This window comes from Salminus brasiliensis, chromosome 17 (assembly GCF_030463535.1).
Source record: "Salminus brasiliensis chromosome 17, fSalBra1.hap2, whole genome shotgun sequence".
NCBI lineage: Eukaryota > Metazoa > Chordata > Actinopteri > Characiformes > Bryconidae > Salminus > Salminus brasiliensis.
The window spans coordinates 30306207-30331114 of NC_132894.1; the positions used below are offsets into that span (position 1 = coordinate 30306207).

Below are 24908 nucleotides of genomic sequence, written 5' to 3' on the forward strand. Positions count from 1 at the left end.
TATTATTATTATTAACCATTCCCTCGAATTAACACGTTATTTCTTCAAATTAGTAGCTAATGTATTAAATGAAGTATTTATTTCTTAAATGCATTATTTATTTATTATTATTTATTAAAATATTAATCAATATAATGTATTAAAAGTTTTAGCTAGGTTTCTATATATATATACTCTAAAAATAAATAAATATACATTTATAAAAAAAATTCATACTGGTTAAAAATGTATTTAATGTTTCTTATTTAATCCACAAATTATGTGAAAAGACAATAAATTGCTATTTTTTTATTATTCATTAAATCTGAAATTCTAAATTAAAAATAAATAAAAAAATTATTGTTTGTTTAATTATGTTTTGTTTGTTTGCCCTGTAGAAAATAAACAGAGCAGTACCAGAAAATTAACTTTAAGGTTCTGGAAATCAATTCTAAATATAAATTAAATGATATTAATATATTATATATAAATGAAATGGTAAAAAAAAAATCAATTAAATGTTTCTTATTTACTCCACAAACAATGTTGTGGAAAGACATTAAATTGCTAGTTAAAGATATAGCCACAGTGCTCTGTGAAAGCATTAAGAGTAGGACTATATTACTGAAAGCGGAGTTTAAGTTTAAGTTCAAGAAAAACGTTATGTCTGATAATAATATCATTTCAAAGTGTAAAACTATGTAATTATGAGAATTCCTTGCAGTAGTGTTACTTATTGTTGTTTGCCGTCACCAGATGGCAGTGTAGTGGTATTGACTTCACTATGGAAGCTCTACTAATATCATCCAGCTAATATCCTCCAAAAGTAGCAGAACAAATATTGATCAGTTGTAGCAAATATGATCATTTGGTTGTTGTATTTTATACTAATGCATTAATGCATTTATTATTATATGTATACCTTCTAAATATTACTCAAACTCAAGCCTTGGGAAGATGGAGGAAACACACTCTCTTGTAAGATATAGAAAAATACGTTTATTTATAACAATACATAATAAAGTCACTCTGAAGCAAATAATAATAAAAGATAACAATGGTAGACCTGTGCAGCTTAACGATGACCTGTATCTGCTCTCCCAGTTGTTATGCTGGTTTAAGGCCTGTGGTCAGCAAGATATGCAGATGACTCAACGATACAGAGTATATAGGAGGTAAAACAGCAAGATACACACAAGCTATGTTGAATTCACTCATTTTGCCACACTAATGACAACAAAACAGCATGATTGATCAGTCATCGACATTTAAAAAGTGTTTGCCGTGTTACCGTCCCGCTACAGTGTGCAGTATGACAGTATGATCGTGAGGAATAACTAGCGCTATGTGTTATTCATTGATTTTCTAACTAACGCACAAAAGAAAAGCTTGTTTTCTGTTAACTAAAACACAACAACATAACTGAAAGTGCTGCAAACTCATTCCTCTACTTCCCCAGTGACAGCACTGTTGTTAAAGTTAAGGACGTAGCTAGCTAGCTCTACCCGACTACCCGGCTAATCAGGCTAGCAGAGAATGAAAGCGGCCAATAACCAGCTAGCATACCATCGGTGTAATGCTAAACAGTGGCAATCCACTTTCATTCACTGTTAGCAACATCAGCATTTTGACTGAACTGGTTCTTTTAAAAAATGGTTTAATAAAAAATCTCATTTTTACTGTTTTGTTTAATGACTTCAGATGTAGTCGTTCAGGGCAGACATGCCTGTATGTAAATGTAGCCATATTTGCCACTAGAAGTCACAGCCATCCAAATATTTTCCATAAATACATGCCAAAAACACACCTCAACCTGCTCAAAATGTGCTTTGGTTGTTTACTAGACACACTGATGAGCAGACGATTAGAAAAGGTCATATTTCCAGTCAATGCTGCAGTACCTCTCAGTGCCACTAGTGGCCAGTAATTCACATTCTCCCCCAATTTGTCATTGCTGGGCAAAATCTTATATCTTTAAAAAAGCAACTTTACTTAAATTTCAATTAAAGTCAGTGTACAAATATGATATACCCAATAATTTTTTGGAGCATTTTTTCATTGGTCCATTCTTAATGCAATTTTAATCATGAGAATATAAAGTAGATTAGCTAGATTCACATTATTGTCAAAAAGTGAAAAACAGCAAACATGGAGATGAAAGTTAAGTACCTTTATGGTGACTATACTTAGATAGTATCACAAAATTGCCCTCTTCACATATGCCAACTCGAACAGCCAGAGTCAGACCACAGGGTCAGCATCCCTGGAGCAGAACCGGTCAATGGCCTTGCTCAAGGGCCCAAAAATCTCAGCGAATGTGAGCATCAAACCTACAACCTTCCTTCTAGAGTATTTTTCCCACCAAAGTTTTGCTCCAAGTCTTAACGACTACCTGAACACACCTGATACTACCTAATACATCATACCTGAGGGTTAAGAGACACTGTTGGGCTTCTACTGTTTTTTTAGCAACTCCTGTAACCCTTTGTGAGCCTTGTAGCTCCAACACTAAACCAAAGAGGCCAAATTCAGACACCAAACATGTCTTGGCTGATTGACTACATCTGAGGTTGTGTGAGATTGTGTAAATCTCTTTTGTTCGTCAAACCTTTCCTTTAAAAGACTAACACAGAACACGGCTATGCATTCAGTAAATGCCTAAAAGCTAAGAGAAATAAAATCAGTGCTTAAGGCTGGGTTTCAGGTGAAGAAGTCTTTGGAGATGGCCTCCACGAAGTTAGGGGCAGACATGAGGATGCCGATGGTGCAGAGGATGGTGAACATGGAGAAGGCCATGAGGCAGAGGCGGTCGATGACAGAGGCGGCAAACTTCCACTCGCTGCACAGAGTCTCCTCCTCGTCTTGGTCGCGGAAGCGCTTAGCGATGTAGCGCACCTCCTCCAGGATCTTGGTCAGCTCTGTGTCTCCGTGACCACCGCTGCTGACCGAGGGGGCCGGGTTGCTGGACAGCAGCACATCCTCCTCACCCCCGCTCATCAACCGGCCGCAGATCACACCAGAGTCCGGCGAGGTGGCATATGGCAGGTTGTCCATGCCACGGAAGCCAATGAACAGCATGTTCCCGTTAGTGGAGTGCGGCGCTCCCGTGCTGACGTTTAGCTCCACACTGGAGATGCTACTGCGGGGCTGCTTGTTGTGGCAGGCCGAGCGCACCCGGTCCTCACCCGGCCTCTTCATCCGCAAGAACCATGCACACCAGTTTAGCAGCACTACACGCGTCTAAGGACGGGCATACAGAAAATAATCATGTCCCATGGGAATGTACAGTCCTTTACAGTCCTTCAAAATATTATTTAAAGGGTTCTTGTAGCAAAATCAGAGAAGAACCACTTTAGGTTTCATACAGAACCATGTGTGTAACATGATGCGTGGCTCAGGGTTCAAACTCACAATTCACAGACCATAGTGGTAGTGCATTAGACTGCTGAGCCACTCTGAGCCCCTGAAGTTCTTTATAGAACCAGAAGTGGTTCTCCTATGGAGACCATTTGTAGCAACTTTATTTTTAAGAGTGTAACAAAAATGATCTTTTGTTGATACAGGTGTTTTTGAGGTATTTTTTGATTTATTTATTATGCTGTTCTAGTCCTTAATCTGGTTCAAGCAGCAAAGGACTTTCACACTGGTTTGTGCTGTTGTGAGTGAATGGCTAGACATCTGCTTCCTCTTTGTCTAGCTAGTTAAAGAAATGCATCTGCTCAACCTTGCAATTTAGCTATTTCAGTAGTAGAAACAGGGGTGGCACGATACCACTTTCATATCCATATAGATACTGATACTGCAACCTTGAGTGTCTGCCAATTGCAATAGCAATTCAGTACCATATTTTACTTCTCTTAACCCCTTTGTGTAAATTTAAGAGAATTTAAGAGACAGGCACACGTTGGCCGTGGTACATTCAGGAAATTGTAGCCTACTTATATGTCTGAATTTGAGATTTAATATTAACAGAATGTTTCTGAATCTATCTGCAGGTTACACTGAGTTAAGAAGCCTGCAACATCGGCATGTAAGCTCGGACCATGTATTTACGTGATAGTTTAGGTTGTGGATCGGATTATACTTCCTTTTTTCTTCCGATGTCCAGTATCAGACCAATACTAACACTAACTACCTCTAGTGGAAACACTCCCTTAAGTAGCTAGACAGAAAAGAAGCAGAAGTCTAGCCATTCACTCATAACATCACCAGTGCAAATGTTAGCTAGGGAGCAAAAAGTAGGGTAGCGCAGAAGCACAGTCCACAGTTCTAAGGGAAAATGTCTCAAAATGGCCACATAGCTTCTAAATGTATATACACTAATTGATCTATCAATATATGGAAAAATGCATATATATATATATACACACACACACACACACACACACACACACACACTGCACACTACATTACACCATATTGCCCAGTCCTGTTTAAAAGTAAGCACATTATAGGGACATTCACCTGCAAGAAAAAGCACGACTAGGCAAACTACTCACCCATGTGGGCATTTTTCCTCCATCTGGATCATGGTAGTGGTACTGTAAGACCCAAACTGTGGCTATCACAGACAATCCAACAATGACCATCGTAGTGGCAAAATATTGGGCTGCACAGAGAGAAACAAAGGATGATCTCTACTTCACAAGAGGGTCCCTGTGCAGGTCAGTAAGCTTTAGGTCAACGTTAAATGCTACCAGATGCAGCTTACCTAGAAAATAATTAACTTACCAATTAAAGGCACAGAGTCCGAAGTTGCAGGCATTATCTCTGCTACCAAGAGCATGAAGACGGTCAGTGAGAGCAGCACTGTGATGCCTAAGAACAGAGCCAATAATTATTATTACACACTACCACGATGCAAAGCCACAGCAGACGTCTACTAGTATTAATCTGATAAGTATATCTTTGGCACCGCTGACAATTACAGGAAACCTTCCTGGACTTCAAATCAACCAACAAACCTAAACATTGAAAGGCCCCATTAACTCAATAACGCATGTGGACACATTTAAGATAGATTAGGCCTCCAGTTCACCAGACACACCACTCATTTCAGCTCTGATCCTGTCTGTATTGATTCTGGAACACTGCAGTACCATCGCCAATGAATCGCTCTGCGTGAGAGGTGATTTTAGTAGACAGACCCCACGCTAATACCAATGAAAGAATGAAAAAGTAAATTAGGCTCGACTGTGATTTCATGCTCGCTCTCTTGGAATCCAGGCTGCGGGTCTCCGCGGCAACGCTGCCTCTAAATTCGCTCGGCTTGAAAATAAAGGCGTTTGGCACAGAGTGCTCTCTACCTGCATCGATCACAGAGGAGATCTCCGGCTGCCCCATCAATCTCACTGCTGGCTGCTTATCTCAGCCTGCAGGGCCAACTCCATAAATTGTCATGTGCTCGGGTGGCCTCGGCGGCAATTCCAATGATGTTGCCTGTGATGTTTATAGCGTGTACCAGGGTCAGTGAAAAGCACTGCTGCACTAGAGTGAGCAGGCTAAAAAATGAAAGCATCAGTAATAATGGAATTAAATGGTTATCAAGAATGCCTCATGTTACAAAGAACGACAGTAAATAGATAATTAAGGCGTTATTTATCATTGTATGTTTCTCAAGTGTTATTAGAAACATCAGATATGCTGCATGATCTTTTGTTGTTCTTTAGAGTTTAGGCTTGTGTCCTATAGCTGTTTCTTGTTGCATCCTTTGGGAACAGCACCAAGCAGAATACATGGGTTTTCCAGAAGGTGGCATGATCAGCTGAATGCATCATCCAGAACGAGACCTGCAGAACCACTACAGCAAACACAGCTGGACCAAGGCCAGGAAGATAGTGAAAAACCTTAGCCATTGTAACAATAGACTTTTCTGTGTGGTGTGGTCAGACAAGCACTTTTGTTCCCTGAAAACACCAAGAGAATGAGGAGACACCACTATTATGCCGTTGGGAGGCGCTCAATGTTCAAGAAGTCTTCGTAAACCTTCGCCACAGCATCTCCAGAACACAATGTTAGCGGTTTTCGAAATACTAGCAACCTTGACCCAGTACCCTATTATCGCACTCTCTTGGACATCAGTCAAATCGTGTCTTTTGCCTATGATGATCGTTTGAGTGTCCACTATTTATATGTGCAGCAAACCCTGTCACATGGCATCTGTGAAGTCCTGTGGGCCTGGTTCATTCCAAACCAGGGGTGGTCAAAATATTATGATATGACTGTGACAGTGGGCGAAGAGTGGTAGCAATTTTAAATGGGGATCCACACACACACACACACACACACACACACACACCAGATGAATCTCATGAATCATCTTAAAGCTAATGAATAATATGGGTGATATCTTGGATCCACTGACGGTACACTGCTTAAATAAAAACCAATCAGATCTTGTAGCACTCAGTGACCCAGGAGCGATGACTAAGCTACTTTGCACTGAGCGATAGTGATGACGATGCGGATTCTGCTTACCGAGAGAGATTTTCTCGCCTGAGTCAGCGGGCAAGAGGAAGACCAGCAGGGCCAGCGTGGAGATGAGCACGCAGGGGATGAGCAGGTTCAGACCATAGTAGAGTGTGCGTCTCCTCATCACCACTGTAAACGTCACGTCTGGGTACGGCTCCTTACAGCAGTCGTAGAACCTCTCGTTCCTCCGGCCTGGGACGTCTGCACAGCAGGAGGAGATGAAATGTGAAACAATCCACTTACACATTAAAAGGGGACGGAAAAACATAAAATAAAAGGAGTTTAAAGAAAAAATGTGAGTCTTAAAGGAACAGTCTGATGGAGTGTAGAGTGTAACAACAGCGGTTTCAGTGTAGCAGACTAGGGTTTGAGTCCTTGGCTGGGAAAGCACACCACAGTACAAGTCCCTAAAGCTGTATTCTCCTACCTGTTTAACTAGCTCTGGGTAAGAGCGTCAGCCAAATGTTGGAGATGTAAAATCTGACCCTAGAGGCATTCCATCAGCAACAGCATGTTTGATATTTAAGTATGCTAGGCTTACACTGCTAACACACACTGGACTTTGACACTGGTCATCGATCTCGACTTGTTTCCTGAACATATGATCAAAACAAACTGCTGATGCTGTGTTGGTGTTCTTAGAACACTACACCTACTGACAACCCATGAGTCCAGACCTCAACATCAACAAATGTGTTTGGCATTGTTTGGATCATGAAAAGCAGGAGAGGTGGAAAACAACAGAAAGCAAGTCTCCTGAAAAGGATGAAGGTGCACACACACAGTACACTAATTGTCAGTCTGGCTGATTCTGTGCTGGTAGGCTCTAGTCTGCAGATTCTTTCGTCAATCGGAGTCGACAGTTAAAATCGAGTAGTGAGTGAAGGGCGCAGTCTAAGATTTATGGCCTTCCATTTGTGTTTCAGACCAGTCGGAGCATTTCAAACATGTTTGATTTTTTCGGCTCGACTTGAAAGGCGTAATCTAGTAATGTGTACTGGTCAGCGACTGAACGGGTCACCTCAATAGCCAATGAAAACGGAGCCCAGAAACTGCAGTTTAAAGCAGCTTTATGGCAGTTTCTTATTTTAATTGTATGCTCCACCTTAAATGATGTAGCAGCTACATTCTGGGGCTAGAACATGTCTGATACTGCAGCACCATCTAAGGTGGAAAGGAAATTCATGAAGGAAACATCATACATTGGCTCCCTCTGCAGTCTGTACGCACCATTCTAACTCAGTCTTCCCACCCACAACCTTACCGAAAGGTGTATTGGGTTAAAATCAGCAAACCTCAATGGGGATGTGTAAGATACCCAGTCTTTTTTAATAATCTGCTATGCTTTAAAAGTCCTGTAGTGTACCCAAGGCCAAAGAGCTGATGAGGGGTGTCTCTGATGGTCTCTGACTTTTACACAGTGCCATAGACCAGGTGGGATGTGACTGTTACAGGCACAGGATGTGCAAAATATATGAGCATCTAAGTCCTGCAAAGAGCACAAAGACAGGAAAGCTAGGCAAGAAGAGTTCAGAGCTTGTTAAATGTGTCAGGGTTGGTTCAGGTTCAAAGATTTCCATTCGGGTGCCTCATTGTGTCCCACTTTATTCTACCTCCCTACTTTTATGACCTTAAACAGTTTATAATGTGGCACATGGGAGTCACTTGTTCTTGGCAGTGAGGTTACTTAGCAGGTGCTATCATTATAAATGTGGAGTTTAATTGGGTCTCTGGGTGGTGCTGGCAGCATGTAGGCTACAGTAGTGCTCCACTGTATATTTTCCATATTAAACAGGCTTGATTGTGGTGCTCTATATGCAGCATGTGTTTATGGCATGTGCATTTTTGGTACATTCAGAAGAGTGCCTTTTTACATGTACTTTACAGGAAATGAGCCCTGATGATTACATTTTGTTTTGTAGCCTACATTGCTGTAACCTGCACTTCTGTTAAAGCAGCATTATGTAGCTTATATTGTCCAGCAACTACACTTAGTACAACAGGAGGAACTCTTTTTTAGTCAAAGTCTGGATCCAGGATTAATCCAGGATCCAACATTTTTAGTTCTATGATTTAACTGATGACCATTTTTATAAAAAAATGTAACAAAAAGAAATAACAAATGTAAGATAATCTGGGGTCGGCAAACATGCTGGTGTGACATGATGAAGAGACGATGCAGGACGATGATCAGGTTGATTAAAACCCAAACATGGCTTTTTTTGCTTAGTTTTTTCTTATGAGCCTTCATGCTTAAATGATTTTTCTACTTACATCATTACATCATTTTTTTTCATGCAAATCAAAAATGTTGTGTGAACGTATGCATTTAGCTACCCTATCACTGGGTATTCTAGGATTGAGAGAAATGCCCTTATGCTGCTTTGCATTTAGACTTTAATGCAGAAAGATCAGCAAGGTGGGAAACAGAACATGCTTGCTTCTGTTGGTGTGGATCTATCAACTTACCCACAAGGTCCCATTCTCCATTGGCGATATAGCCAGTGATGTCAGCCTCAATCATCTGCAGGTCCAGAGACCAGCCCCCGTAAGTCCACGAGCCAAACTTCAAATCACACCGCTGGACATCAAAGGGGAACCATCTCACATCGATGTAGCAGGTGCTTTTAAATATCCCTGTAAACACAAACACACGGTCAACACGGTAAAGACTCAGTTAGGCGCTACATGACTGGTACAAATCAAGTCTTAGATCAACCACCAACCAACAAAACACTCTGCTGTTAACTGTGTTGACCTTTTCAAACATTTGCAACTTCAGAGTTTCAAGTGTAGGTTTAGAGTTTAGTAGCACTTTGTTTTTAAAGCCACTTCATACGAATTTGCCTAGTATCATGACTAGCATGTTAACTTTTCAGTGTATTGGCTGGTGGACAAAGCATTAGATGGTGATGTGACACTTTGGGGAAGCTTGCAAAATGATCAGGTTGAATGTTCTAACACATGAACCACCTAAACGTAGCTTAGTAGGCTTATTACACACCAATGTGTACTACTTAGTAACTACAGGGACTACAGGGTGGACGCGAAAGTGTGTAAAACACGTTCGGCCCACCGGGTAGACCATAGGCTGTTTAAGGAGATAATGTGTTAATTGCCATACATATTGACCTCGTTTACACCTGGTCACTTCATGTGACTAGTATCTGCATTGTATTCTGATTAGATTTTGCTGCAAGCTTTTACACCTGGTGGTCCAATGCATCTCTATTTGAAATCTACTGAAATCTGATTGCTTTGTGGGAGAGAATATGCAATTTCACTCGCTGCACATCAACTATTACTGGTGTTTCGGTTATAATGGGAGGGGTTTGGGTTGTGGAATGCGTCTTGGAGAAACGGATGTGTTTACATTGCTAAAACATGTGGATCAAATGCAAATCAGACTTCCAGAGGTGGTTTAAGTGATCGGATTTGTATCTGTTTTTGTTTTTTTTGTGGCTTGGTCTTATCCAGATATAGTCCTGGAACCAGCTATTGAATCCAGCTAATGATGAAAAAAGTATATACCACCTGTACATACAGGTCAAAACTATTAAAACTTATTTTATTATATATTGTACTTTATATTATATCCTGTTGTTTCATGTGAGCGGACAGTTATCACAGACTTTCCTGTATAGAACACATACTTTATGCATTATTTTTGCCACCAAACACAAATAGCCACTGAATTTGTCACTCATTAAATACTTGTTTCGAAAAGCTACATGTCCCCCATGTTCCATGATTAGCAGGCTATGTTTAAGTGCATTACTGTGAAATGCAGTGCTAATAAATCAGTCAGAAATAATATATAGCACAGACTGCTCCTTTTATCAGAAGGAAAAGAAAAAATGATGAAATCCAGAGCATTTCTATTACTGCAGAACACAAATGCACAGGGCTCTGGGGAATTTATAGAGTAGATGACACATACATGAATTAAACCAGACAGGAAAAGAATGTAAATCCAATTTACTGATAGTGTGGAACGTGTCTAAGCCTCGCTTTGACTCCAACCTCTCTTTCTGCAGTAAAACACTAAAACCACTACAGATGCTCTGAGAGCTGAGAGCTCATTTAAGTAAAGGCTATAATCTCTTTAATAGTGGTACGCAGTAACAGAGAGCATACTCATTTCTAGAACATTTATTCAGGCTGGTGCTGCACAGTGTATCAGATATGTAGTGCTTTTCCATGTTAAACAGGCTAATGCTCTGTTCAGGTTTCTGTCTGCCTACAGGCCAATCATCCTGCACATGCTAATTGGACTCAGATGGGCAGAGCTGTGTCTGTTGGCATATCTAACACATACAGGCGAATGTAATCTACTGGGGTTCATGTATCATTTCATGTGACCCTGCCTGGTAAATGACTCAAGCCCTGCCTTCAGATCCTTAAGAGGTACATTTTAGATGTGAAGGGCCCAAGACCCCATGAACATGGCTTGTGACTAATGCTGCAGAAGCGAAGCTGGGTGAGGCTGGCAGCAGGTGCTATAGCAATGCTAACACTGTGGTAGTGATGGGTAAGGCCAGCAGCCGGAGCAGGCAGCAGTGTAGTGACGTGGCGCTGTGGTAGTGATGGTCAGGTTAGAGACTCTGGCCTACAGCATTTCTCTGGCTCACTACTAATCTTCCATCTGCTAATGCACACCTGAATCATTTAATTATAGAAAAATTCAGCAGTCCAGGCTGATGGAGGTGGTGTAAAGGTGTGAGGAATGCTTACTTGGCATAAGTGGGACCCGTTAACACCAATCAATCACCTCTTGGATCCAACAACCTATTTGAGTACTGTTGCTGACCATGTGCATCCCTTCTTGACCACAATTTACTCATGTTCTGTTGTCCACTTCCAGCATGATGATGCATCATGTCACACAGCTAAAGTCATCTCAAACTGGTTTCATGAACATGGCACTGTGTGGCATGTTCTTCAGTGGCCTCCTTAGTCACTGGATCTAAACAGGATATTTGCAGCATGAAAAGTATTGAGCCTGTTTTGAGAGCAAATGTGAGTGTATTTTTAAGCAATTATCTGCCGTTACTGATATGATAATCCTAATTCAGATATTAGTTGGTTTATTTATAGCCGAGACATGACTTTGTGCTTTGTGGCTTTGTGCAGCAGGAACAGGCAAAGTAGAGTGCAGGACAACTGGGATGAACCTCAGCTCAGAGCAGACAGGTCTGCCGCCAGATCAAATGGTTTAGCGATGAGACGATCCATCAGAGACATGCCGAGTGCATGACAGAACCAGGTCAGTGAGAGCTTGATCTTCGTGACAGTAGATTTGTTCCACCGACAACAGAACTGGTGTGAACACTTCTTTTACAAAGCTCTGTGAAATCCAGCTGTGCCATTTAGTGCAGTGATTTCAAACTAACTTGCACTCTGCTGAGCACAGCAGAACACCAGCACAGTTTTCTCCTTAGATTAAATATCTAACAATTAACTGCCTACACGTTTCCATTCGCTCTAAATGTAGACCATCAGCCAAGACACGCTTGGTGTCTGAGCACTACTTTTTAATTTGATTTTTTTAGTTCAGAGGTCAATCGTATCTGCAGGAAGCTCACCTCATGTATCCAATCAACTGCTTGAAAGACAGGTGATTAAAAAAGTGAGGCCAACTGATTAAACAAGTAAAGTCAAGGGTGCTTCTGCTTGTTTTGAGTGAAAATCAACATCCACACCAGTCCTTGGTGGATAGGACTGGTGGCCCCAGATTTTTATGATACTGTTGAAATTACTACACAAACTTTTGAGGCAGGTGTGATGGTGAAGACATTACATTTACATGAGGCTGCTTGGTGGTGGTGTAAACTTCCATGTGTCCAGGGTGATCAGATCATAAGTGGCCAGCACAAAGTACAGGTGTGAGAGAGATGCACTGCAGTTCGAGGGCGCGCTGAAATCCGATCACTCAAACCACATTCAGAGGTGGTCAGAGACGCACATGACCACAGTATCTTTGTAGTGTGAACGCCCAACCATCTTACTGTGTCCCTGACAGCAAAACACCGCCTGCATCAACCGCGTCGCTAGCCCAGCTGGAAAATATACAATAAGCCAAACAAGTTAGGTGGGAATGCTACAGTAACAAACTAATGACTGCATAAAAGCGATAGTCGTGGCTGGTGCACAAGCGAAGCTAGGTGCGTTATCTCGATTAATACATTAATAATATGTGCTTTTACTTGTTAAATCATGTTTATTTTGATTTAATGTAAATTACTTGTTGGCTTTGCAAACTTCAGGCATCAAACATGTTCAGGCGGATTTTATTTTATTATTTATTTTATTGTGTGCATTTCATTTTCAACCTAATCCTTACACTTAATAACAGTTCAAATGTTCATTTTACTCTATTTGTGTGTGAGTGTGATCAGAAATATTGGCCTCAACAAACAAACAGCTATTTTGACCCATCCAACATCACAGCAAGTTAAAAAAAAATGTAAATAAAATGCACTTATACATTTGTAACTGTGAGATGTATGTATAGACATCAACTTCACTGTTTATATTTGCCTAAAGACTTTCAGACAGTCTTTAAGTCTAACCTACAGAATTAGAGCTGAATAAGACTTTGGCGTACCTGGGGGCAAATACTGGCAGGCGCCGTTGGAGCTGACCAGCACGTTGGTGTGAAAAGTGGCATCAAACCGCTCATCAGCACTATGGGAAACACAAGCGTTTACAGCAGCTCATCATTATCTTTAAGCGACATGGTATTGGCACAGAATGGCAATATACAGACAGTATCCACTGGTGCAGTGCTCAGAGATGACTCGAAGAGTATATGGTTATGCAAGGTAGCACAAAATAATGACTATGCAAAATTGGGACAATTAAAATGAACTGTATCTTTTTAATACTTTAATATCTTTTTAATAATTCAAAATATACTTCAAATATGTCATATATTGAAATGTACTGACAACATGCCTGCATATAAGATCAATTCTGTATTCGGTTTTATAAATATCATGCCAATAAGATTGCCTGTTCAAAAACCTAGGATGCCAATTTGTGCATTATGAGATTACTAAGGCCCTGTTTACACCTTGCATTAACATGCTTTCTAGATGATCCGATTATAAGTGGCCAGTACAGGTGTGAACGGGATACAGTGCATCACTCAAACTATATTCAGAGGTGGTCAGAGACACATATGACCACACTATCCATGTAGTGTGAACGGCAAAGCGTCTTGATGAGTCCTTGACAGCAAAGCATCGCCTGCATCAAACGCGTCACTGACCCAACCGGGAAATACACAATAAGCAGGAGACCATGCTGTCCACAGTCCACACAAGTTAGCTGGGAACGCTACAGTAAAAAACTACCTAATGGATAAGGGCGATACTCGTGGCTGGTGCACAAGCAAAACTAGGTAACTGGATTTCTGTAAGGTATGTAAACATAATTTGTCACTGTGCCCCCTTGACATTTCACAGTGGTGGGATCAACAAACACCTTCGGGTTCTGTAATGATTAGCTGAAAATGTTATTTTATTTTCTGTCCTAAAAGGTCTCAATTATGGAAGAACAATTTCCTCTGTACACAGCACTGAAAGAATGATTTTATTACGAAGAAAAACAAAAACACTCTCGGAGACCTCCTGTTATAAATTCATTTCTCTAAATTAACTGCCAAAGATCTCAAAACCCAACTTTCCGCAACTCATTCCCACAGGGAGTGCAGCAATACAACATAATCAAGTGTGTACGGGATGGTGTGACTGGACAGACAGTGACAAATGAGCCTCGAACCTTGTTTTCCTCAATACCGAGCAGACACTCTCTCCAGTACTTAGTTTCAAGCACTTTTTCCAGGCAATTTACCAGCTTCCTCCATAAACTTTGACACAAAGCTGGGAGGCTTGTTCTCAAAGACAGCACACAGCTAAAGAAGAAGGCTGTTTCACATACCTGTTATAGAGCAGGATGTCAGGCTTCCAGATCTGATTATCAGGAAATCGCACACTCGTCACACCAGGATAGTCTGACATGTTCCATTTAAGGTAATGATCAAACCAGTACTAGGAGAGAACAGCAGTACATCCATCAGTGCTCACAGCTGAGCTTATAAGGACTGGATAGTATTAATGATGGTAATACAGATAGTAGTTTTTATGCAATACAGTGAAACAAGGTTACGGTGGGGTAAAAATTAAATAAGTAAACAAGTAAGGTAAGCTTTGGTTTACTTCTGGTCACAGCTCTCTACAACTTCCATTTTGCTAAGACTTTGTATATCCAATGTTATGTATATTTTCATGGTTTCATTACAACTGTATTTGTGTCTGGTAGTCACAAACCACTGACAATGTCCACATCAGAAAATGCTTTTAAAAAATATATATTTGTAGGAATAACAGTAAGAATAATACTAACAATATCTATCTATCTATCTATCTACCTATCTATCTACCTACCTACCTACCTACCTGTCTTTCTGTCTGTCTGTCTGTCTGTCTGTGTGGTTTTGTCACCTAACAGCCATCATTTATTTAGAATTTCTATAGATACAATATTTGAACAGATACAACATGTAAGATTGTCATATGTAAAAGATCTATGTTGTGATTGGCTGCCCTCTACTTTAAAACCAGTCCGGGTTGCAACACTCCTTATAACATAAATGTGTGAGGCTAAACTCTTATAGGGGGACTAGGCAGATATCTAAATGAAATCAGAAAAACCCAAATGTCAAAATAGACTTTCTATATATGGACTGTCAGGACTAGGGAACAAATTGTACGTTTTCTATACTATTACTTTACATGTTTGTGTATGAGCCCTTTAAATCACCATCCTAGCCAATCTGCAGCAGTATATGAACTGAAACCCAGCCTTTGTCTGTCCAAACGAGACCCTGCTGTGTAGCTGGAAACAATCCAAATCGACAGTTTAGGAGTGAGGCAGAGTAAACACTGATAGCTTTGCTCATCCGGAAAGGTTCTATTTTTGGAAATTGCCAGGTGTCCGCATATCTAAACTGCCATGAATCAGGACGTGGCCTCCACCTCTACATGGTTGTCTATCTTCTACACTAAAATAGAGAATCTAGCATTTTCTCACTGTCATACTGACACTTTGCGACTTTTGCTACCATTAAAACTGAGTTAGCAATTGCAGACAACAGTCAGTTGATCTCTTAAAGAGGACGCACATATTTTTTTTTAACTCTGTCTGGATGAATAACTGTGTGTGCGGCTTCATTTTCTTAATGTGCGAGTCCAGCCCTAGAAGCATGGCCAGGAAGTTACATAATATACTTGGATCAAGGCCATCTATAAGCAGAGATTCATGTCCACAGTTGGGGCCAGACAGTCTTTAAATTTATAGCAGGAGCCCAAGCACCCTACAGTACGTTGCTCCGCGCCACACAGGGAAAAGTGCTCTTACACTAAAAGCCTTAGGCAGTGCAGGGGAGGCCTGAAAGGTACAATAGCAGCACATACTGTTTAAAGGTTCTCTACAATTTGTATTTTATTTTAACTCACTCACAACTCTTGTGTTGTTTTATGAAATAAAAAGAATTGCTATTCATTTTCATATGAGCAGTAATTTTTGAAGATCTGTGTTGGTTTTTGTGACATCACAAAAGTAATGAATGAAAAATGGCCTGTTTTTGCAGCTTAGTTTCCATATATGTATGATCTACGGCACTGGGGGTATTTTTACAATGTTTACACTAAATTCATTTTATCCAGAGAGGGACATCTCAAATATTTTAAATATTCTTTTTTTTTTTTTTTTACAATACTGTACCTTTAATTGTAAACATAAACAGAAAACATTCACCCATTTCCTTCCTAGTTCTGACCGCCAATTACCCGACCTGTACGTACTCTCCCCCCAATCGCACGTGATGCACCCAACATGGAGGGTGGACCAACACACATCCCCTCCGATGCGTGTGCAGTCAAGCCACTAATTTTTCCGTCAATGCAACATCACTGGACAACCAACACGCCTGGAGGGAAAAGCCCGCAAAAGCCAACGACGGCCAGCGACGGCCAGCACCGCAGCGAATCGATGTGGGGAGAGAGTGCCATCTACCCACCCTGGAGAGAGCAAGGCCAATTGTGCTCTCTCTGGGCCTTGGCTGCCGATGGCTTGCAGCATGACTGGGATTCGAACCAGCGATCCTTCAGATCATAATAACAGCGCTTTATTCCGCCTTAGTCCGCTGGATCAAGAAAATGGTTTAAAAATCATTTTGTTAAAATTATTATAAGGAATAACACTAACAATAACAGCAACAAAACAACAACAGTAATAATAATAATAATAATACATTTACAAGGCTAAATTAAAGGGCCCATATCCAAACGTCTTAGCAAACATCTCGCACTTAATATAATAAACTTACTTGTTTTACATGTACATCATTTCCAGATGAATAAAGCTGCATCTACTACATCAACACAATGACCAAATGGCCAAAAGTACATACACAGAATGTAACACAGAGTGTTAATGTGAAGTGATTTATTCATGTGTAAATGCTGTGCACATATGAGCGAGGTTAAAAAGTGCACATCCAAACATGTGCAGCATGTGGGTCTGTATGCAGCAAAACAAATGCTACTTATAATTTCAAGCTTTAGGTGCACAATCAAGCATCTCACCAGCTGGAGCCATATGTTGGTCGTGAGGACTTGATTCTTCTCATCCTGCGTACATTGACAAAGAAATGCAACTGTCAGACAAAAGAAGCCTCTAGAACAAGGTAGACGTGGGCTGTAGAACATAAGAGATGTTATTAGATAAACTATGTAATCTACGTTATCAGCCCTGTTTAATAAGACCAATAATTGTTAATAAAACAATTCACCAAATTGTTAATAAAATAATTGCATTTCAACTGATTTTTACTGCATTTTATCTGTGTGTAAAAAGCAGTGATACATATTATGTAGAAGTGAACCGTATGACCAGTATCATGTGTGTATGACAGGCTATGCTAGAGTACAGAACACAATTATTCTATATAACGCTTTTTCCCCTTTATAATACATATATTACAGTAATCAAGATCATGAGCAGCCAACATGAGACAATACAGTCCAGGGCTCTCGGATGGTCTTGAAGGGATGTGGGATATGTCAGAACTCTTATCACTTAAACAATCAGACAGGGTTGCTTCCAAATGCTGAAGACCCTGCAGCATTTACTGAATGCGGCCAGATGGTAAATCTGTAATCTACTGGAGTTGGTCTTCGGCTGGTTGGGCAAATTGCCTATTGAACTCGAGCTGCAGGATTCTGGGAAAAGCCAGATCTTCACTGTGCAATAGAAGATAACTGCTAACGTCCAAAAAACTAAGAAAACAAACAACGAAAAACAATCTTCTAGGGATGCACAATGCATCGTTAACTAGTTAACGAGCTAATTAACGAGTGTTTCCCAAAACCTCCTTAACTGAAGTACTATTTGAACTTGTTATGAAGCACTGAAGACTTGAACCATTATCTCAAATAGAATTGGACTCTCTAGAGAAGCTGCACATGAGCATAAAGTCCCACCTAATGCCAGCCAATGCCAAGCATCAGCTACAGTGCTATAAAGGCCTCCAGCACTGGGTTGTGGAGCTGTGACAGTAAACTGTGTAGTCTAGAGTGATGAAGGTCCACTCAATGCCTTTGGGATGAACTGGAGTGGTGTTTGTGATTTAGACCTCCAAACAGAACTCCAACTACACAATCCTATGACCAGATTATGTATTAAGACACACGTTGGTTTGAACGAATCAGCCCATGGCTACATTTAGAAAGCAACTGTGATGTTGATGTGAGGGGGGTTTACAGTAGCAGCTGCCGGCAAACCTTTAGGCTTCGCTACTTACACGCTACGGCGCAGTACTGCCTTCCCTCCTCCCACCTAATGAGGTGCATTGATTTTGTTCTACTGCTTGAACTCACCACATCCATGATCTGCATCAAGCTGAAGCTGAAATTTACAGTGAGGGACTGCGTATCGTTAAACACGGGCCTCTCCAGCGGGTTGTAATCCCTCATTAGATCTCTGTACAGCCTCCTTTGATGCTCTCCTTGTAGGGATGCTGTGGGGACAGAACCAAGTCCAGAGTTGTTATTTTAGCTTTGTTGCACATTTGATTTACACTACACACTTATCCATTTGTAATTGCATCATTACATAACCCTGCTGTACAAACAGCCTGCCCATTGCCCAGCTTAAGCTGGTCAAGTTGGTTAAGCAGTATGATCGAGCTTGTTGATTAGCATGGGCAACATGATCAAGCTGGTTGACCAGTACCAGTCTGACTGCACTGATCCACCAATATAACAAGCTTACCTGAACTAGTCAACCAGCTTGTCATAGCAGTCAACCAGCTTGCCAGCAGTCAGCTACTCCATCAAACTCGAATGAAAGCGTAGGCTAAACTCTAAAAAACAAAGGTGCTACAAAAGGTTCTTTAGGCAACGTCAAAGGAGAAGCACTTTTGCTTCCATTAAGAACCATTTTCGTAATAGAAAACTGACCATTGATAAAGAACTTTTACATCAAGAGAAGGTTGTTAGGGTATTTTCAAGGTTCTTCACACTCATGCTCCCAATCTCTATGACAAACATGGTTCTTTATGGAACCAAAAGTGGTTGGCATCGCTCAAAGAACCATTTGTAGCACCTTTAGTTTTGAGAATGTAATGCTGGTCAAGAGCTAAGGTGATCAACTAGCTTAACCCCATTACTTATCAGCATAGGGTAGTGTTCATCTGGATGAGCAGCTTCTTTTAACTATCTCAACCATCACAGACCAGCTTAGATCATCTGACACAAGCTAATCCAAAGCAGAACAGAATCCATTCATGTCTACTTTCTCACACAAGTAGTATCAACTAAAGGAACAGAATCTGCCCATTTCTCAGAATATCTGCTCGTTTCAAAGAGCTATGATGACATATAATTAAACTAAATGTAAGAAGAGGGGTTTTGAGGTGTACTGTAAACCTTGGAGGTTAATTATCTAAGACAGAGCAACATTTTTTGGAGTAGCCGAGCTTCACCCTGAGACAGGCAATCAAGGGCTGCAAACTGCAAGTGAAGAAAGTCTTTAGCACTGGGAAAGTGAATGAGCAGCTAAAAGCAGTGCTTGCAAATCAACTCTAGCAGCTTGTCCAGCTCATTTGGATGTAAGCCTATTGATTGAGAATTCTCATCAGTGACTTTCTGCTACGTCTCAGAGCTTACAGTCCTGCCAGTCTCAGGCCTGCGCATAATGCTCAACCAGCTACATATAGGGGTAGCCTATATGTAGGCAAATGAATGCTAGATTTTGTTCAGACTGTTATTCTTAACAAATAGTCGACTACACAGGTACCCTTAATCAGCCGAGCGGCACCCCCAAAGCTATGCTGCTTTGTAAGGCACCTTACATGAAACAAATTACCCCATGTCCATCATAAGCTAGCAGGACAAGCCGTAGCCATGTTCAAATATACCATCTTTCATAAAATCTGTGATTGCCTATGGGGCTTTCCTTGGGTTTAGCTAGCTAGTGTGCCTTAGGCTTTGTCAAAGGGACAGCTAAGGTACATCGGCTAAGAATGTTTTAAGTAGAGTGACAACAGGTGATGATGTTAGTGGCATCTATTCATTTTATTAAGGTGTTTTACTGTGAAAACCACTGCATTTTGCATTTTAGGGCAATTTTATAATTTTTTTCTCTCAGTTTAGTGACTATTTCTCACTCTCTATCAGAATTATTCCAGGTTCTGCTGGATAACCAGCTTTTTAACTGGGAAAATCCTGTATTTCTGTGCCGACTTTATCGGCCCAGAAACTTTACGTTTTTTTTCTCTCAGTTTAGTTATGATTAATTCTCACTCACTGGTCATTGGATATGTTTTCATCTGAATGACCAGCCTTTCAACTACCTTGACCATCAAAAGACCAGCTTAGACCATCTGAAACCAGCTTCCAGCTAAAGTTGGTCTTCAGCTGTTTTTTTAAGCAAGGTAGAGTAGTAAATTGTATTGACTGTCAAATTCAAATCAGAACATATATTTATATCTTCTATATGACGAACACAAAAGTGGTTTCAACTGAAGGAAAAAATTTCTTTAGAATATAATCTCAGAGTATGTAGCTAATGCACAGAGAGTATTCGTAGGTTATCAAGATAGCCAGCCAGTTTCGCCTCTGGCTTTGTCAAAGGGACAGCTAACTTACTTCTAATCATTTAATTAAGGTGTCTTACTGTGAAATGACTGTGCATTTGTAAGTTTTTCTCTCAGTTAGTGACTAATTTTCACTCGCTGTCAAACTCACTCCAGATTCTGCTGGATGTCCAGTTTTTCAACTGTGAAAATACTGTTTTTCTGGGTGATTTTACCAAGTTTTTCTCTCAGTTTAGTCATTTTTACATTTACATTTACAGCATTAAGCAGACGCTCTTCTCCAGAGCGACTTACAAAAGTGCTTCACCGTTTACTCAAGAAAAACCTCAGCTAGTTAGAATAGACTAAAAATTCAAAGATACCTCTAAGCTTAGACACTACTAAATACAAGTCAATAAGGAGACCATAGTACTCTACTATTCGCCCAAGTACTCTCGGAAGAGGTGGGTCTTCAGTCTGCATTTGAAGGCAGCTGTTCAGACACCCAGAGGAAGTTTGTTCCACTACTTCGGTGCAGGACAGAAAAAAGCCTGGACGCTTGTCTTCTGTGGATTTTGAGGAATGGCGGGTCGAGCGGACCTGTACTTGAAGCTGGAAGGGCTCTTGGTGCAGATCTGCTTTTGACCATTGCCATCAAGTACGGAGGGGCTGGTCCATTCTTGGCTTTGTAGGCCAGCGTCAGGGTTTTGAATCTGATGCGGGCAGCAGCTACAGGAAGCCAGTGAAGAGAATGCAGCAGAGGTGTGACATGGCTGAACTTAGTCATGATTCATTTGCACTCGCTATCAAACTCACGCCAGAGTGTAGTCCTGGACTTTGTAATGAGCGGTAGGTAACTGAACTACTGATTTCACTGACTGGCATCTTGGGGTCTTACGTAACAGAAAGCCCTGCAAAATCCAGGACTGGACATTTTATATAACAGCTGAAGACCTCTGCTAATGACAGTTGTGCCACAGAAACGTGAATGATATTATTTTAAATTAGTGACCATATGACCAAAGACTATGAACTTGTATTTGTACTACTTTCAGAAGACCAGGTTAAGCAGACAGCCTTAATTAACAATATCTTAAATAATATCTAAATATTTTATAGTTTAAAAAAGACAACAGTTGAAGCATCAGCTAATATATATCAGCTTAAGTCATCAGTATTTCCACCTTAACATTTGTTGTTTTTGGGGTTTTTTTTGGTGTGGGACGAATGGTTTTTTCTGTATTTTCACATTAAACATACGGCACTTTAACTATGAAAAGACCCCTAACAAATGCCTGTGGTGTACAGAAACACTAACACTTTGCAAACCCTACTTGGTGAGTAAGCACTGATGTCATATTTCACCAAAGCTTCATGAGCCTGGGCGTTACTCATCATTTCTGTTATGTGCAGGCCCCATTTGTGCTCAGAGGAGGGTCTGAAATGAAGGTTATCTTTGTGTCAGGCTAAATTCCCTTAAGATCACAACCATTCATAATCAAATTTTACTCGGGTCATTGGCTAGATTACATCAGGCTTCTGTATAATGCAGAGCTGGCCCTTTGTGATTCATCTCTTCCAAACAAAGAGAGTGAGAGTGAAATAGATGGCCAGAGATGAAGAGGGAGAGAGATGTAATCCATCTAGGCTCTATATATGGAGACAAAGCATCAAGTATGATCCCAAATTTAATTTATGGGTCCACTTATGTCAGCAAGAGGGAGGAAAATGGAGTGTGGTCCAAGTCCCTCTGAAAAACCAATTAAGTATTGTGATTAAAGACCCCATAACGGAGTGCTCGATCAAGGATAAAAGCAGTCACAAAAGGGACAGGACACATTTGATACAAAGACCATGGACCTGTGCTGGCTTAAAAAGGAGCTATTAAATGGCATGGATGGGGTGGCAGAGTATTACTCCAGCCATTTAAGTAGGAAAGAGCAGTTCTTCAATGACTCTCTGGATCTACACACACTACAATTCTCAATACTGACCAATTCAATTCTGGACGTTTTCATGACTTACTGTGCTGAGCAGTTCTACCTGCAGGACCTTCATATTCCACACTTCTATGTATTACACTACTTGCTGTGCCTGTCACATTACATGTGATCTATTACACTAAATGAACTAAATCTGCACAGGCACTATGTAGATTCCCCTGTTTTACCCCATTGTCCACTGTTCATTATGCCTAATGGTTACATAATCTACTGTACAGTTTAGTGCTGATTTCTGAGAATTTATCACCTGTATTTATAGAATTCAATGGCTGATTGTCTGCTGATGCCTTTGAGGAACTATATTTTTTCCATCAAGAAATTACTGTAAAATTGACTGGGATGGTCTATGGAGTGTCCGATATAGGGTGTACTGACCTATTTGAGATTTAGCCTGACAATATGAAAAAATATCACAGTCTTCATTTTGAGGGCTTTGTGGGGAGGGGTTGGAAGCGTCCAGGGATGAGATTACAAGTATCAAACACCTAACATGACGCATCACTTGAAGTTCATGTGTGATGCTCATTTCTTCATCTATTTAAAATCAAACCAGAATATAAAAACTATTAATTCCTACCATAAACCTTCAGAGTGACCCATAGTATCAGGCTATAAAGAGTAGCAAAGACTCCTTATGTTACTTTAAGGAATAATGCCAATATTGTAAAAATCAACATTCACCCATTCTGGAGTTTTGCTATACACTCACCAAGCACCTCATTAGGAACACTGTGCTAATACTGAGTAGGGCCTTCTTTTGCTCTCAAATCAGCTTCAATTATTTGTGCGATAAATTCCACAAGCCGTTGAAATGATGGTCCATGCTGATATGACTGCTGGTTCTACCACATCCCAGTTTTACAGTATTCAGATCCAGTGATCTGTCTTATCTGCAAAGGGTCGGCGTGGCTGCAGGTTTTTTACACTAAACAACCAGCTGCATACCTTTTAATCATGTGCTGAGTCTTCAAACAAGTGATCACATGGAGTGAAAACCTGCAGCCACACCAGCCTTTTGTAGACAATATTGAACACCCCTGCATAAGTTGGTGGCTAAATTGTGGTCACAAAGGAAAGCCCACGGTCAGCAACAACAATCAATCAGGCTGTGGCATTTAAAATATTACTGATTGGTATTATCAGGCCCAAAGTGTGCCAAGAAATCATTCCCCAGACCATTACACCACCTTCCCCAGCCTACCGACTGCAGACACAAGGCAGGTTGGGTCCATGGTTTCATGCTGTTGGCACCAACTTCTATCACCTACTACCTGTGAGCCTCTGAGAAACTCATCAGAAATTTGTCAGATCAGGATACATTTCTCCAATTTTTCCAGTCATCAACAGTCCAGTTGTTTGGTGAGCCCGTTCCCACTGCAGCCTCAGCTTTCTGTTCTTGGCTGAAAGAAGTGCAGCCGGAGTGGTCATTTGCCTCAAGCTTTAGCTTGTACAATCTGAGAAGCTGAGAACTCCAACCAGTCTTTTGCACTGAACCAGCCCATCTGGCACAAACAATCATGCCATGCTCAAAATTACACCAAAATCAACCCCCTTCCCCCATTTTTTGATGGTTGATGTGAAGATTTCTTGAAGCTGCTGGCCCATTTCTACAAGACTTTATACACATCACTGTTGCCACATGGTTGGCTATTTAGATAACTACATAAATGGGTTGGTAGACAGGTGCTCCTAGAAATTGCTTGGTGAGTGTGAATGTGGCCTATATATAGGAGCCTATTATTGACATTCTCTTTCTCACCACAGTATAGATTATAACAGAGGTTATGAGTATTACATATATATATATCATATCATAGTACAATACATGGACTAAGAAGGTGAACTCAGTAAACTGCCTATCTAAGGGTGCCAGCCAAGCTAATGCTGAATGAAAGTAATCAGTCTTAAGTGCTTCTCCATAAGGTTGACTGAAGGCATGGACCAGCTGAAGCCCAATTGCCCGTTCCACCTTAAATGGTGCAGCAGATACGTTCTGGAAACCGCACCATTTAAGGTAGAAAGGACAAACACAATAAAAAGCCAACTTTTATTTCTGAAAAAAGGTAATTTAGAGATAATGCTGTATTGAGAAATGCTGCATAATATTCAAAAATGCAAAAATAATCTCTATAAACAGAATCTAAAGCAGAATAACCACACATCCTTCATGAGAAAGTGTCGAGCATTGTTTTGAGAAACTGAAGCAATTTCCAAACGCTGCAATTCCCTGAAACAGGCAACCCAGCACGTTACTCACCACTCCATAAACAGGTTGTGACTGCCAGGCAGAGAGCAAAATCACAAAGTCCCAT

The 24908-nt window shown here is 40.7% G+C and overlaps 1 protein-coding gene across 1 annotated transcript; it reads right to left on the reverse strand.

Moving 5' to 3' along the window:
* Positions 1-1012: 1012 nt before the first annotated feature.
* Positions 1013-24908, reverse strand: chrna7a (cholinergic receptor, nicotinic, alpha 7a (neuronal)). Its single transcript, XM_072660252.1, has 10 exons — positions 24854-24908; positions 18396-18535; positions 17103-17147; positions 14395-14504; positions 13058-13137; positions 8920-9087; positions 6457-6651; positions 4711-4797; positions 4479-4588; positions 1013-3219 (listed from the first exon to the last, which is right to left on the reverse strand). Exons 1-10 carry the CDS (start codon positions 24906-24908, stop codon positions 2680-2682), a joined length of 1530 nt encoding a protein of 509 aa, XP_072516353.1. The 3' UTR covers positions 1013-2679.

Bases quoted from the DNA above. Each gene is read 5' to 3' on its own strand.
- chrna7a (XM_072660252.1), bottom strand. From the start codon at position 24,908: ATGGGACTTTGTGATTTTGCTCTCTGCCTGGCAGTCACAACCTGTTTA. The intron at 13,138-14,394 runs GTATGTGAAACA...TGTTTCCCATAG, and splicing joins GACATCCTGCTCTATAACAG to TGCTGATGAGCGGTTTGATG. The intron at 3,220-4,478 runs GTGAGTAGTTTG...GCCCGTCCTTAG, and splicing joins GAGGAAAAATGCCCACATGG to ACGCGTGTAGTGCTGCTAAA.